The 16677-nt window shown below is 40.1% G+C and overlaps 1 protein-coding gene across 6 annotated transcripts in view; it reads left to right on the forward strand.

Annotated features, from left to right (window-relative positions):
- FGFR2 (fibroblast growth factor receptor 2) overlaps nucleotides 1–10383 on the forward strand; it is a 72487-nt gene extending 62104 nt beyond the window's left edge. For all 6 annotated transcript variants that reach the window (XM_044298937.1, XM_044298940.1, XM_044298938.1 and 3 more), the window contains 8 exons: nucleotides 792–913; nucleotides 3125–3235; nucleotides 3667–3857; nucleotides 4180–4302; nucleotides 5499–5569; nucleotides 6555–6692; nucleotides 8693–8798; nucleotides 8886–10383. In XM_044298937.1, the coding sequence (XP_044154872.1) occupies nucleotides 792–913; nucleotides 3125–3235; nucleotides 3667–3857; nucleotides 4180–4302; nucleotides 5499–5569; nucleotides 6555–6692; nucleotides 8693–8798; nucleotides 8886–9053 (1030 nt within the window). In that variant the 3' untranslated portion in view covers nucleotides 9054–10383. The remainder of the gene's footprint in view (nucleotides 1–791; nucleotides 914–3124; nucleotides 3236–3666; nucleotides 3858–4179; nucleotides 4303–5498; nucleotides 5570–6554; nucleotides 6693–8692; nucleotides 8799–8885) is intronic.
- The last annotated feature ends 6294 nt before the right edge of the window (nucleotides 10384–16677 follow it).

Consider the following 16677-nt stretch of genomic DNA (forward strand, 5'->3'; position numbering starts at 1 on the left):
TCTTCAGTGGCGTTTAAAAATAATGGCTGATGACCATGGACTGGGCAAGGGATTTGAGCGGCAATTACAACTTTCTGATATTTGAAACTATGTTCAGTGTGTTAAAAAGTTAAAGGGATGGTGTCATTTCAGCAAATAGCACTTATTATGTAGAGAAAGTTTATACAAGACATTTACTAATGTATTGTTATTGTCCATATTGCTTCCTTTGCTGGCCAGATTCCTTTTTCCATCACATTATACACTACTAGTTTCCATGGGTACGACCACCCTGCAAACTATCAGTGGGGGTCGTGCTTGCACACTATAGGAAAAAGCACAAGCCTATATGCGTTCCCATGGTCCGAGTCACCAGATAGGCCAGTTTTTTTCCCCCTATAGTGTGCAAGCACGACCACCACTGATGGATTGCAGGGTGGTCATTACCATGGAAACCAGCAGTGTATAGTGTGATGGAAAAATAAATCTGACCAGCAACGGAGGAAATATGGATTATAACGATGCATTACTAAGTGCCTTGTATTAACTTTCTCTACATTAATAAAAGCCATTTGCTGAAATGAGACAACCCCTTTAGGAAACAATGGGGCTGGAAAACCATTTAAACTACAGCTCTGTAGACAATGCCATTGTTTTGGGGAAAAATAGTTAATGAATGACAGTTTGGGAAAATATTTCCTTAACCAGCTTATATTTCAGATTGTCACATATTTTATAAATTTCTATAGTTTTTCTGGTATATGTATGTTTATAAATGTTTGATTTATATATATTTTTTTTTAACCCTGTAGAATGACGCTGGGTAAACCCCTTGGTGAGGGCTGTTTTGGCCAAGTAGTCATGGCTGAGGCTCTTGGGATTGACAAAGACCGGCCCAAGGAATCTGTGACAGTTGCTGTGAAGATGCTGAAAGGTAAAAAGGAGGGGAGTGATACTCGTCCCCTCTCAGTGGGGGATAACTAACAGGTCACATTCCTGACCCTAGAGATAAATCAGCAGCTCTGACAGTATAGCTGCCCCTCTTTGTGATTTAAAGAAAGCAGCTATGGAAAGCCGTGTCATTTATGACCTCTCTTCTTTTGCAATCCCTTTTGCCACCATGCTGGAGTGTGAACCTAGAGCCCTGTGATTGCCTCTTTGCATTAAATCCTATCTGCCACTATTTCTTTTTCTTGGCCTGCCCCTCTGGAAAGGTTTTCCCATCGGTAGACAGCTGCACCTCATCAGTTCAGAGAAGGGCACAAGTAGCATCTGATCCAGCTTACCAACACCCTGATCTGTAGTGATGAGGGGAGAGAAGCCTGAACCAGCTTCCTACAGATGAGTCCAATCCCATGTGTATTGACCTATGTTGTCACAGCTTTTTGACTGCATTTGCCTCCATTGATAAATCTGACACAACATATACAATACATCCAGGGGCATAGCTAAAGGCTCATGGACCCTGGTTCAAGAGTTCAGCTTGGGCTCCCCTTACCTCAGTGCTTTGTGGCCAGGAGCAGCCTTCATGCTGCCTGAGGCAAAAATTGAAACGGCAGCTACCCCCCCATGCCAAAATCTTGATCTCATGGCTTCGCTCCAGCCAGTGGTGTAACTTGACCAGCATGCACTTTCTATAATACCAGTGTCTTCTTATGTGGCACAAGGGTCTTTGGGCCCCCTCAGACTCCTGGGCCCCTTAGCGACCTCTGCACCCCCTATATCTACACCCCTGAATACATCACTGCCATTAAGTTTCACGCTAGCTAAAATTACAACACTGTTTCTATGCCAGAGACTGTGTAGCCTACATGCAACATGTTTCACAATTTTTTTGCATGTGTTATTACATTATTGCCTGTAATTCCTGTCCAGGAAGCAAGTCGCATCTACTCTTCATTCCGCTTTTACAAATGGCTCTAAATTCTGGTGTAATTGATTAATACAGCAGATAGCAAGACACTACTCTTGAGTAAAATGCATAAAAAAGGTGTAGATACATTGACATTCGTGGGCCATGTCTTAAATATTGAGTGTTGCATCATTTCACCAAGACAGAAATGCTACATGACACCAAGTAGAAGTCAAGAGTGGTTCGGGTCTACTCATGCACATTTCTCAATAGGATCCATTGGGTTTCCATTCTGCTTCCTAAAGTTTTGATGGCAAGAATAGTCCTATACGCAGTTTTTTTTCTTACATCAAAAACAGCAGAGCCTCTGTAAAATGCTCCATTGTGAACAGAGCCTAAAGAACCTGTTACATGGGCCGATGATTGAGAGCATATGTTCACAGGAACGTCCATTCAGCTAACGATTGCCTTGTCTAAACACCCCACTGATCAGCCGGCAAACGACTGCCGACTGACGATCAGATCTTATGAGGACCTAAAATTCTAGCTGCTGAGCAGCCCATCTTCTTATGTAAACAGGGGATGTGGTGCTAACATAATTTAAACTTTGTGGGGGATGAACGAGTGTAGTAATGAACTTTTGGCCCGTGTAAAGACTTTAATTGATCGCTAATTGACTTTTTTACCGTCAAATGGTGCTCGTTATGGGGGGTCTATATTAAGCTATGTGGGCAGACTAGATGGGCCAAATGGTTCTTATTCGCCGACACATTCTATATTTCTATGTAAAAGAACCCTTCGATTTACCACTTATTAGGTGAGAGGATTCTTGTATGCAGTGATTTCCATTTTGAATAAAAATGTTTTTATGTAATCACTTCCAAAACCCTGATGATCTGAAGAAAAAAACTTTAATTAAAAAATAAAGTACAAAAATATCTGAAAACAAGTATTTTTAAGACAGAAAAGATCTATATCCTATCTCTACCGACTACAGAAGTAAAACATTTTTCTTTCTTGATACAAGGCGTATAAGGCCATTTTCAGTTTGTATTTGGCATCAATATTTGGACGCCAAGACCAGAAATGGGACTTGCAGAGAAAATTTATAATGCAAAGAATTGTGCCTCTTCTGTGTTTTGGACTCGCTTTAGTTTTGGCTTACAATATACAAGTTTTGGCTTACAATTGTGAAAGTGGCCTAATTGTGAGCTGGAGAGCTGCCATTTATTAAGCTAGGTCTGTTGATTATGTATTGCATTAATACCTAGTATACCTATTTAACCCATCTAGATGATGCTACTGAGAAAGACCTAGCAGACCTGGTCTCTGAGATGGAGATGATGAAAATGATTGGAAAGCATAAGAACATCATAAACCTGCTGGGTGCATGCACTCAAGGAGGTAAGTAGCCTTAACTAACAAAAGGCCTTTCATTTTGTCACTCACGATGAAAGGACCTGTTGCAGGTCATAAATTTAGTCGGGTCACTACTAGGTGAAGAAGACAGAAGGCCCTGCAGGACATAAGATGGACTTCACCCTTTAATGACCACCTGCTCTAAATGCTAAATACATGTAGCTTTCTGCAACGGTGACTCCTGTAGCCTTTCAGTTTTAACTCTGTCCTGTTATTAGCATACAATTTAATTAGTGAGTTTAGCGCCTGTCTGCCTGTTTCAAGTACGTTGTAGGCACTTGTTAAGTGAACTCCTCAATTATTAGGCACCTTGCATTCAGCTTAAATGGCACTTGAAATATATTTATCTATCTATCTATCTATCTATCTATCTATCTATCTATCATTCCTTAATAAAGAATACCATGTCTTTTCAGGCACTTTGTATGTAATTGTTGAATATGCTGCTAAAGGGAATCTACGAGAGTACCTGAGAGCCCGTCGACCTGTTGAGATGGAGTACTCGTATGACATTAATAGGGTACCTGGAGAACAGATGACTTTCAAAGACTTGGTATCATGCACTTATCAGCTGGCCAGGGGCATGGAATACTTGGCATCACAGAAGGTATAATAAAGGGATATAACTGCACTGGGCGTACTCTCTTTTCATGGCTGCTCAGTTTTGTAATGGAAGACTGCTGGCAGAATGTGGTTACTTTAATAATGGGTCATTTATAATCTATTTAGTTAAACAAACTATATATCTCTGCCCAGGCCATCATAAATGAGTGGTGTCTCCAAATTATATACAAAGGATATCTTGAATTAAAGGGAGTTATTTCATCAATTTTTTGTTCGGTTAGAATGGGGGGTGGTATTGATATGTGATGTCATTAGCATATGGACACCCATGTAATAATTCAGTTATGTCTTTTTTTTTTTCAAAGTGTATACACCGGGACCTTGCTGCTAGGAATGTGCTGGTTACTGAGAGCAATGTCATGAAAATTGCTGATTTTGGTCTGGCAAGAGATGTCAACAATATAGATTATTATAAGAAAACAACAAATGTAAGTTGGAAGAATTTTTCTTCAATGTTTCTTGTATTTAAGGCCTAAACTTAGGCTCTGGTCTCTCTATTCTCATGCTAGACATGATTGGTATGATCATGTATGGATTCTGTTGACTTGGGCTTTGCAGGTACTGTTAGGGTTCTAACAGGAAAACAAATGTTGCAGACTATGCTTATCAGGACTTTAGAAATACCAAATGACTTGATGGAACAGATCAAAGTGCTGATGTGAACAGAACCTTGAAGCACAGAATCCAATGATTATTATATTTTCCATCACCTGAGATAGCAAATAGGTTATCTTTTCCTCCTGACAGAGAATGGTGTATTTTAGAAGCCTTCAAGCTTTAGGTTATATAAGTGGTAGTTCTAACAGCCCTCATTTATCACACTTATCCATTGGATTGATAACTGATATTTGATTGTTAAGACCCCGAAAATCAATAGGACAGGTCCCAGGTCCTCTGTACCTTCTCAGCAGCAGGTCTGCGCTGAGAAGTAGTTTGTGGTCAAGCATTCATGTGACCTTTCCATTTGCACCCAACGGGATTTAGGCCTTGTTCACATCACATTAATCCCTAAATGTAGAGTGTTATTTAGGTAAAGCTCCCAGAATACACACAATATATAGAGTCTGCCATAGTTGTCTATGATTTTTTATATGCAAAGACATCCCACAAAAAGTTTTTTTTCCATGGAGGTCTATGGGTCACATATGCAACTATATGCCTATACAGTGGTATATTAAGAGTCTTGCATCGGAGGTAGAGGCCAGGATTTACTACCGATGTATACGTTTGCTCTAAAGTGACGTGAATAAGGCCTCACAGAAACAGACGAGTGCCATAACCTATTATATACCAATGCATGTAGCATATCTATTGGGTCAGACCATATCTAAGAAATAGCTATTACAGATTAGCTAAAAGATTCTACAGAATCATTTTTTCCAATCAGCGGACTGTTACAACTATTTTGTCCAATCAGCAAATGAAGAAGCCTGCTGATTGGACAACATGATTCTAAGAGCTCTGCTGATTGGACAAAATGATTCTAAGAACTCTGCAGATTGGACAAAATGATTCTGTAGAAACTTTTTGGTCATCTCTAGAGCCGCCTTTGATACATTTTACCAGACCTGTTGTACATTGGATAATATAGCCTTTTAAAATTGTATTGCTTTTGTCTCTCCAGGGTCGGCTTCCAGTAAAATGGATGGCACCTGAAGCACTTTTCGATCGGGTTTACACTCATCAGAGTGATGTGTAAGTCGTGACTTAATAAGCTGTTGTTCATCTAGTAGATATAAATTCACCATAGAGATTTGATAAAAATAAGTTGATGGTTGAACAATCCTTAAAGGGATAATCTTCTGGTTGAATCGTTGTTACCCCAATGCAGTCATACATTATTTCATTCCATATGGGCTGTTACAGTTGTTCAAATTGGCAATACATGTTTGAAGACACAAGGCAAAGGGTGAATGATATTTCTCTCTCGTTGAATTATCTTTTACTGTGGGAATGCTCTTTCAAGGAACAATCAATCATGCAAGGGTTGACTGGACCATATATATGAAAGTACTAGTAGCCAAAAGTTTGAAGATGATAGACTACTTTTCAGACAATGACTGTCTGTGACCAGTTAGCCAACCCAATAATTCCTTGCTTAGTCCTACCACCAAATGATCATTTTTTTTTTTTCAATTGTTCATTTTGCTCAACCTTAGACTAGTGTGTATGGCCCCACCAATAGACTTATGGTTGCTGAAACACCAAGCCCTTTTGGTTGTTGGCTCTGAGCACGAAATTATATGCCTATGATGGTGTACACTACATCACAGCCCGAGGCAAGGAAGTAATATTATTAATAGTGAAAAATTACAAAATGGAATTTATTTTGTTGAAAGGGAAGAGCTGTGTGGTTTTGTACCTGACAAGTAATGCTTTCATTTACCGCACTTATCCTTTTAATGAGCACCTGGGAATGGGGTTATATAAGGGCATTGTATTTGGGGAACAGAAAGGCTGTAGTATGCTAGTGTTACAGGTTCATATCTGAAGTGCACTTCAACGGAAGATTGGCCCTCAGTAAATATTCAACTTGTGTGCTCCTGTTCCCTGCAAAATAAGTACACTGGGTAGTTAAAACCATGGACCGTGGTATAAAATGTTCCTTATAAAAGAAATTATTCCAGTCAAGGGCAATCGTGCCTATTTCAATGAGTTTTTTTTCTCCTTCTGTCTATAGCTGGTCATTTGGTGTGTTAATGTGGGAGATTTTTACCTTGGGAGGTTCTCCATATCCTGGAATTCCTGTTGAGGAACTCTTCAAGCTACTGAAAGAGGGTCATCGCATGGACAAGCCAGCCAACTGCACCAATGAACTGTAAGTGGTGATGCGATAGGTGATTTTGCTTTAGCAATTTATCATTAGGTTCATGTTTCATGTGACTGAAATTAGGGACATATATTATGGTAAAATGTATCATGTGGTGACACTACTTGCTTAGCACCATTACTGCTAAAATATATGGCACAGTTATTGGTTTGTACAGATGTGACTTTCCATTTGATGATCCATTTATGAAAAACAATAATTCAGTATGTGCTAAGTGTACAGCAGCAGTTTCTTCTGTTCCGTCCTATTTTTTGGCAAGTGAGCAATAGTGTAGAAGAGGACATTGACCTCTCTGGAGTGCAGAATGTCATTTATTGTGCTCCAAACATCCAAGGTTCCATCTTTCAAGGTGGGAACATAACACTTATCCACTAATAAAATCCATGTGCCATTTTTGATGGTGCTTAGTAAACAGTGTGTTCAGCTACGTATGCCTTAGTGAACTTCATCATTATCTAAATAATAATCAAGTAGTATATAGCAATATATGAAGGGGCCCTTCAGAAGTTATTCAGTGGTCTATAGTAGAGATGAGCGAATCGAATCCCACGAAGTGGAATTCGATCCGAATTTCAGGATAAATTTGATTTGCCTAGAAGCCGAATTTCCTCGTGCTTTGTGTCAGCAAATCGATTTAACCTGAAATCATATAAAAAACTAAAAAATTCAAACTTACCTCCTCCATTTGCTTGCGACGGGCCGCCAGCCTCCATCTTGCTTGAAGATCTCGGCCGAAATCCTGTGCGGCGCGAGATTACATCATCACTGCTGGCCGGCATGATGACGTCATACATTAGCACGCCAGCTGGCGTGATGACGTAATCTCGCTCCACACAGGATTTTGGCCGAGATCTACAAGCAAGATGGCAATGGCCGGCCCATCGCGAGCAAATGGAGGCGATAAGTGTGATTGAAATTTTTTTTAGCTCCCTGTCATTGGACCCGCTACTTACAAACAAATGTGCTTCTCAATTAATTAATAATCGTCACAAAGCAAATTTTTTTGTGACATTTGGCAAATCAGCAGAATCGAACTTTTAAGAAATTCTCTCTTTCTAGTCTATAGCTATTTTCTGTCAATCAAATTGTATCTACCATTTAGTATCTGCACACACAGTTATTTGGAAGGAGTCCCATTTACCAGTATCCACATAGCTGCCATCAAGTAGTATCAGACACTATAGGCATTCCACTACCCACCGTATTTAGAGGTGAGAGAACCAGCGGTGTTGTCTGCTTTTAGACCTATACCCTTTGCATGATATTGTTGTCAAAAGAGCATGAAAAGCAAATCTGTTCTCAGATCAGCATAGAACTGGCCCACTAGAGTACCAGAAGATCCTCCGGTGGGCCCCAGCTGTGATACCATAGTGGGCTCCAAAGGTCCAGGAGAAAAAATATACATTTGGAGTTTCCTTTGAAGCCAATAACTTGCCATTATGGTCTATTTGTAAAATGTATTAGACTTTATTGATGATATGGGGTATGGTCCCCAAGAATAATAAAATAATAATAAAGAGGAACTGCACCCTTCCCCCCCCAGTCCAAACCTGACTCGGATCATGGTATACCGGTGTTGGACTTGTAGATTGAAATCCACCATTGCAGGTATATGCCTACAGAATACACATATAACATATTCCTTTTGTATGTCTGATAAAGAATCTGGCCAAGTAGTCACTTAAACATTTCCCCATGTGGTTAAGAAAAGTTTCTTTTTATCTTTTCTGCTTTCAGACTGTCTTCTAGTAAATCATCCTGATTAATGATGGTTGTTAAGCCCTATCCAACAGTTACATCTGTAATGCCTAGCTTGCTTGTATATCATTTTACTAAACTTTGTTGGCTCAATGATTAGCTTATCGTAGTATATTATCATCCTTGGCACATGCAGATAATTTATTGGTCTATGAATGTATAATAAGTCCTTATGGAGTGTGTGCTGTCTGACGTCCAGACTTCACAAAGATGCACCCTTTTTTCTGCAGGTATATGATGATGAGAGACTGTTGGCATGCCATTCCTTCACATAGGCCTACTTTCAAACAGCTGGTGGAGGACTTGGACCGAATACTCACGCTGACTAGCAATGAGGTAAGTAGAAAGGAGATCTGTTTGTCTGTATTGATCAGTTTCTCTATGTCCATTCGTTCATTTTTATTCTCTATATCTTTTTTACAGGAGTACCTCGACCTCAGCGTCCCTTTGGAGCAATATTCTCCGAGTTTCCCTGACTCATCGTGTTCTGCTTCCTCATCCGGTGATGATTCCGTATTTTCCCCTGACCCTATGCCACATGAACCCTGCCTCCCAAAATTCCAAAATGTAAATGGCAGCCTAAAAACATGAGGCACCTTGCGTTCTGCAGTCCTTCTCTAAAGAGCACTACCGATAGCACTGACTTACTCTGCAGAACGCCAGAGAATGTGGATCTTTCTGTGAAAGTGGACACAAATGTTGGGAAGAGAACACAGAGCAGAACCTACTGTTTTTTTCTCTTGCAATTCTGTGGACCAGCAACAGCTGGTAAGAAGCATGAACCCCGGGTGGATAATGAATGCAAAGAGAAAGCAGGGAGAATGTGCCTGGTCCATGACAGGAAGCTATATCGGGCACGGCAAAGCCAACTAAGTTTCTAAGGACTCAAGGCTGACACAATTATTTTTTTGCCTTGTTAATTTTGTAATATTCTGAGAAAATATATTCCAGCACCCTAGCCCCTTTCATCCTTCACCAGAGCACATATGCAGCATTATCGCTGTTGGAAATAAATGTAAATATATTCAAAATATGTATAAATATATAAATATATATTATATTTACAATGAATTATTTTTTGTATTGATTAAAAAAACTAATAAAAAGAACAAAAGAAACCCTTCTGTGCTGGGCAGGAGTGCCAGTTTTATGCCATGCTCCTTTCTAGCAGAGAATGGATGGACAAAATAGATATTTGGGATTTTGAACCACCCCCCTCAAAAACTGGTCAGTGGATGTTCTAAAAATGTAAGTAAAACAGGGTCCACTTTTTTTTATATTCCCTTTGAGCCCTGAGAATTCCACAGACCCTTCCAGAGATTTAAGGACTTTGTAGCAGTGGTTGAGATGGCGTAAAAAAAACAAAAAACAATAAAGAACACCCCAACTATGCTGAATAAAATGAGATCTAAAGATTAAAGGCCTTATTGTAATAAAAGATTTATATGATATTTATGCTATAAATAGAAAGGAATGGATCCTTCTTTAAAGAAAAATGTCTATTTGTTACTTTTCAATGCAAATGAAATGTACTTTGTGAATAATGGTGGGAAAGACCAAGGATATTTTGAGTTTGTAAATAATCAGACCAGTTTCTACTCGGTGATTTAGTTTTTACCGTGTTTCTACCACTTTGGGGGAAATTTGGGGAAACTAGGCATGTAGACTGTGATAACACATTAATCATTTCCTCCTAAAACATGAATCAACCATTCTATAATGCACACCTAACTGATGCTACACAGAGGGTTTATAGCCTTAACTAATAAAGACCTTTCCACTGGTACGGAAGCACTGAACTGCTAAGTACAACCCTTTGGTGGACCATGGACCACACATGAGGCTACTGATGTCAGAACTTTGTTGTGTCAAACTCACTTCTCTGAGAAATGTATGAAATAAAGTTCATATGTAAAAATTTGTTTTACTCGTGAGAACAAACTGATGTGATAATTTAGTCTTTGTTTCAGTCTTCTTACCACACGTTCAACTTTAACAAGTTCCATTACTCCTGAATTTAGCTTTTCTTGTTATCCATAGTTTCCAACAGTCCTGGGAAAGAGTCAGGGTTGACCATCAAGGTATGGGAACTTGGGTGGGTTTTGTGCAAATTTACCAAGTGGACAATTTATTTATGAGAGTTTTCTGAGGATTTTGGGGGGATCTTGGGGGGGGGGCATAGTTAAGCTTCCTGAGAGAGGGTTTAAACATCCTGGGGTATAGCTCTGTAGCAGGGATTTAATTCTTACTACTAAGACAGGACCACTACAGGGTCAAGACAGAAATCACTAGTGTTCCACAAATGGAAGGATACAAGTTTAAAAACATGGATTGGCCTGCACTTCCAACCACAGCCCTTATGAAATGTAAATGACAACAGTGTCCCAGATCAAGAAACTTATTTTATTGTTCATAAAACCGCATACAGGAAAAGCAGCAACGTTTCGACCCTAAGAGTTGAAGCTTGACATAGATCTAGAAAACTGTTTGGATCAAAGCATTGCTGCTTTTTGTGTTCTACTGTATATTGTAAACCAGGCATCCACCCGTTTTTCCAATCTTCATTTTATCAGGCACCTCCTAGAACATACTGTACATTTGTAGTATTTTTCATTTTGATTGTGATAGAGAAGGTAAGTATTTAAAAAAAAAAATTGTATTTATGTCCTTTTAAATTGATTTCATTATTAGATCTTTATTGGTCTCATCCCGTATTAATGAATTATGAACAGTAAATTTTAAGAGGACTTTTCACCTCTCCTGACATAAATAATGTAGTCCCCATAAAGTAACAATTCTGGAGCATCTTTTCTTAGAGCTGTTGTCAATTTGTACATGCATTATCAGGAGTTTAAACCGAGAAATGCACTATATACAGTTTTAAGAAAATATGAACCAGATACCATTGTATGGAATAGTGTACTCTACTGTGGTATTTCGTACCTTTTGTTTTTCTTTCATTATACAACGTTGGAAATAACCGCTATTGCATTTTCAATCATAATTTTAAAAATATAAATATATAGGTTTAGAATTTTTTAACATGATCTGTTGCCTAACATGTTATTTAATATATTATTTTCCCATTGCTTAAAGGGAATGTATCTTCCAAAAATTACCTATTATTTAAATCACATTTTTATGTTTAACATATTTTTAAAGAATTTTTCGTAAAGTTATTTTGAAATTTTTTCATGTCAATATCTCTACTTAAAAACCATAAAAGACTGCAGTTTTTGCACTGGTCACTAATAGAGATGAGCGAACCTCTGTTTTAAGTTCGGCGTCTAAAGTTCGGGTTTGGATTAGCGGAGAATCCCGATCTGGAACCGGATATGGATTCCGACTTCCGTTGTGGTCCGTGGTAGCCGAATCAATAATGGCCGATTATTGATTCCGCTACCACGGACCACAACGGAAGTCGGAATCCATATCCGGTTCCAGATCGGGATTCTCCGCTAATCCAAACCCGAACTTTAGACGCCGAACTTAAAACAGAAGTTCGCTCATCTCTAGTCACTAAGCCTAATATTAGGCGCCACTTCTTGGTCTGTATAGATCACTTTACAGCAGTTACCTGCTTATCTGTCATTCTAATCCTGCCTGTAATGATATCACTTATCTGTATAGATACAACAGGATCCAGCATTCACAGCAGGTGATTGTCAAAGCTTATCTATTCTTACCTTGTTTAATGACCTCTTCACAGGTCACAGAGCATGCCTAGAAAACTCTCCCATAGAAGTCAATAGGGACAGCTCCATATCATTGTATCTATGACCCATGTAGCTGCCGTAAAGCAATTTTCTTAATACTTTCTAAATGCTGTTAAAAACAGCTCAGGCAAAATGGCCGCCTCTATAATCATGTTTAAGAAACAGAAAATTCTGTAATCAGAAAATAAAAACAGATTACACAAAAAGTATACGTGTTGCTATCTGGTTTGAACGGGCAGAAAAAAATGTTGGTGACACATTTCCTTTAAATAGCGCCAATGTATTCTGCAGCTCTGTTCAATGGTTGTCATCACTCACAAAATTGGAGCACAATCTAATTTCCCAATCTCGGACAGAAACACTAGAGCCAATTTTAAGGGAATTCTATTAACCTATCAAAATGCTTTTAAAGATTGGGAGGAAATTGGAGAACCGAAATGAAGCCACACAAACTCCATACAGATGATTGGATTCAAACCTATGAGATATTGGGATATTGCCAATATGGAACTAATGTAGGCACCAAATAAACTGTGAAGTTATATTTTACATATAGCCTTGATCAAGCATTGATGTAGAAGAGAAGATAACATTTCATTATTTGCTTATCTGTGCTATATGAGGGGTCTGCCACAGGTTGCTACAGTGCTAAGTTTTGGTTGGTTGTGGCAAAAAATAGGAACATCAAAATAGATTAGTGAGGGTCTGAAACCCAGCACGCTCACGATCAGCTGATAGATGGAGCCGCGGGGCGTGAGAACACTGTGTAGAGGCTGGAAAATGTGCCACAAGCTTTGGGACTCAGCATGCGGTAGATTTCCCAACTGTGCAAGTACCCGCACACTGCAGGTCCTTCTATCGGATAGTCAGTCTGGTGCTGAAAGTCAGACCCCCACTGGTTTAATATTGAGGCCAAACCTAAGTATAAGGCCTCTTTCACACTACCGGGTTTTTTTTTTTCGTTTTGCGGTCCGTTTTTTGCGTTCCATATACGGTCCGTATACGGAACCATTCATTTCAATGGTTCTGCAAAAAAAACGGAATGTGTTCCGTATGCATTCCATTTCAGTATTTCCGTTTTTCCGTTCCGTTGAAAGATAGAACATGTCCTATATTTGGCTGCAAATCACGGTCCGTGGCTCCATTCAAGTCAATGGGTCCGCCAAAAAAACGGAACACATACAGAAATGCATCCGTATGTCTTCCGTATCCGTTCCGTTTTTTGCGGAACCATCTATTGAAAATGTTATGCCCAGCCCAATTTTTTCAATGTAATTACTGTATACTGTATATGCCATACGGAACAACGGAACGGAAACGGAACCACAACGGAAGCAAAAAAACGGAACAACGGATCCGTGAAAAAACGGACCGCAAAACACTGAAATGGACATACTGTAGTGTGAAAGAGGCCTAAGTGCTATGCCCCTGGAGTTATTCACAGACACCTTCCTTAAGCCCTTTTCACTTTATATGGAATCCCCATTTTTCAGAAACTGCATGGCATACAAATTTGTTTGAATACAGGACTTTAGATTTTGTACAGACATTATTACCTACTGTATATTACATACAAGGCTGGCAGACTGGGCAACTGTCCTGGACCTCATTTTTCAAAGAGGCCTCCCAGGAGCAACCTGGGAATGTACATTTGAATCCACTATAGAATATAAAATTAACCCATACAATTCCGTAAGCCTCCGGGGAATAATAGCGTCCACTGCCTGAGACCACCACGGATTTAGAAAGCTGATTAGCTTGTTGGCCTGGGTCCCATGTTTTCAAAAACCTACCATGACTACAGAGGAAACACCAGGTTTACCAGGTGGAGTATTGCCTGGCTACATCTTACAGACATGGTCAGTATTTAATAAAGGCTTGGTACAAGACAAAATAGCTTTAGAAGTACAAGTTAGGCTACTTTCACACTCGCGTTTGGTGAGGATCCATCATGGATCTGCATAAACGCATCCGTTCAGATAATACAACCGCATGCATCCGTTCAGAATGGATCCGTTTTGTATTATCTTTAACATAGCCAAGACGGATCCGTCTTGAACACCATTGAAAGTCAATGGAGGACGGATCAGTTTTCTATTCTGCCAGATTGTGTCAGTGAAAACGGATCCGTCCCCATTGACTTACATTGTATGCCAGGACGGATCCGTTTGGCTCAGTTTCGTCAGATTGACGCTTTTACATTCAGAATGCATTAAGGGCAAAACTGATCCGTTTTGGACCGCTTGTGAGAGCCCTGAACAGATCTGACAAACGGAAACCAAAACGCCAGTGTGAAAGTAGCCTTATCAGAATAAACCTGACTCTATTACTTGGCTGCTCACATATCTTCTGCTGTAATAGTGAAAGACATCTTGTTAGACGTCCGATTCAATCGCTGGCCTTATTCCTCGCTGCCATTTCTCTGCAGTTTATCAGTAGAGGGTGATGCAAGCCCTGCCCAGCTCTTATTTGTTCAAACTTTATCTATTGTTCTACTTTGAGCCTTTCCCTCCCTGCAGACCCAGCATGTTTACTCCCCGCAACCGAGAGGACAAGTGAAGAAAATGAGGATTTATGGAATGGCTTCTAGGTTTCTGCAGGGAGGGAGAGCGGGCGGCTTGTCTAGACAGGCTCACCTGGCAGGCTGACTAGTATTCGGTTGTATCCAATCTAAGGCTATTCGTGAAATCAACAAGTAAAGGTATGCGCACACTAGTGTGTGTGTCTCCCCTCTATAGTCATACACGGCTCTGTTTAAAGGGTCTTTCCATTGGTATAAATCACTTTCAAAGGAGTTTCAGTGTGAAAATTACTGTTAAACCAGACACATTGCATGGTAGGGATAGCTGTGCATAATGTAATCACAACTTTTATTTTGCTATCCAGTAAAAGAAGTAAAAGTTTTTGATCCGTATGCAAATGAGCTGTGAAGTGCACTGAGGGCATGCCTGAGCCACTTTGTGCTGCACTGGGGTATTTGGCTTTGCAGAGGCAGTATTTTGTGCTGAGCTGTGGTATTTGGTTCTGCTGGGGCGGTAATTTGTGCTGCATTGTGGTATTTGTTTCTGCTGAGGCAGTACTTTGTGCTGAGCTGTGGTATTTGGTTTTGCTGGGGTGGTATTGTGTGCTGCACTGTGGTATTTGGTTTTGCTGGGGCAGTATATTGTGTTACACTGTGGTATTTGGTTCTGCTGGGGCAGTATTTTGTGCTGTACTGTGGTATTTGGTTCTGCTGGGTCAGTATATTGTGTTACACTGTGGTATTTGGTTCTGCTGGGGCAGTATTTTGTGCTGTACTGTGGTATTTGGTTCTGCTGAGGCAGTATTGTGTGCTACTTGTGGTATGTGGTTCTGCTAGGGGCAGTATTTTGTGTTACACTGTGGTATTTGGTTCTACTGGGGCAGTATTTTGTGTTACAATGTGGTATTTGGTTCTGCTGGGGCAGTATTTTGTGTTACACTGCAGTATTTGGTTCTGCTGGGGCAGTATTTTGTGCTACACTGTGGTATTTGGTTCTGCTGGGGCAGTATTTTGTGCTACACTGTGGTATTTGGTTCTGCTGGGGCAGTATTTTGTGTTACACTGCAGTATTTGGTTCTGCTGGGGCAGTATTTTGTGCTACACTGTGGTATTTGGTTCTGCTGGGGCAGTATTTTGTGTTACACTGCAGTATTTGGTTCTGCTGGGGCAGTATTTTGTGTTACACTGCAGTATTTGGTTCTGCTGGGGCAGTATTTTGTGCTACACTGTGGTATTTGGTTCTGCTGGGGCAGTATTTTGTGTTACACTGCAGTATTTGGTTCTGCTGGGGCAGTATTTTGTGCTACACTGTGGTATTTGGTTCTGTTGGGGCAGTATTTTGTGTTACTCTGCAGTATTTGGTTCTGCTGGGGCAGTAATTTGTGTTACACTGTGGTATTTGGTTCTGTACTACTGTATTGCTGACCCCGCCTACTTCTGCTGTCCTGCCTACATGTGTTGGCCCTGCCTTCTGTCAATCTGTACGTGCCTACAACATGGGGCCCATTTAGTTCCCAGTCCGCCACTACTCTACACAAAAGTAGTTCTGTGGATCATCTAGTTCTAGGCGTCTTAGAGACTCTATATACAGGGCTCTGACGGTACAGCCCATGGTGAGCCCAAATTCTGTACATAAATCCAATTTTGCACCAAGGGTTCCCTTATGAAAAGAAAAGAACCATTCCTATGACTGAACCTCATAATAAATTTGGTGACAAAAAATAGATAAGTTGTCACTCCTGATTCCAGTTTTCTATTATTAATTTTGGTCTGTGGCCTAATCTAAAGCCAGGTGGCACCTCTTCATGCCCACTAGGCACAGGATTTCCATATCCCAATGTTAGCAACTCCTTCACACACATTGACTGCCTTGAGGTTTCTTCCTGCTACATCTCACAGACTCGATAACGCTGCCAGGCAAAGGAAATGGAAAGAGCTTTGCGCCGAAGACAGTTACTTTTTTTGGTCTACAGTTTCT

The sequence above is a fragment of the Bufo gargarizans genome, chromosome 6 (assembly GCF_014858855.1).
Source record: "Bufo gargarizans isolate SCDJY-AF-19 chromosome 6, ASM1485885v1, whole genome shotgun sequence".
Taxonomy (NCBI): Eukaryota; Metazoa; Chordata; class Amphibia; order Anura; family Bufonidae; genus Bufo; species Bufo gargarizans.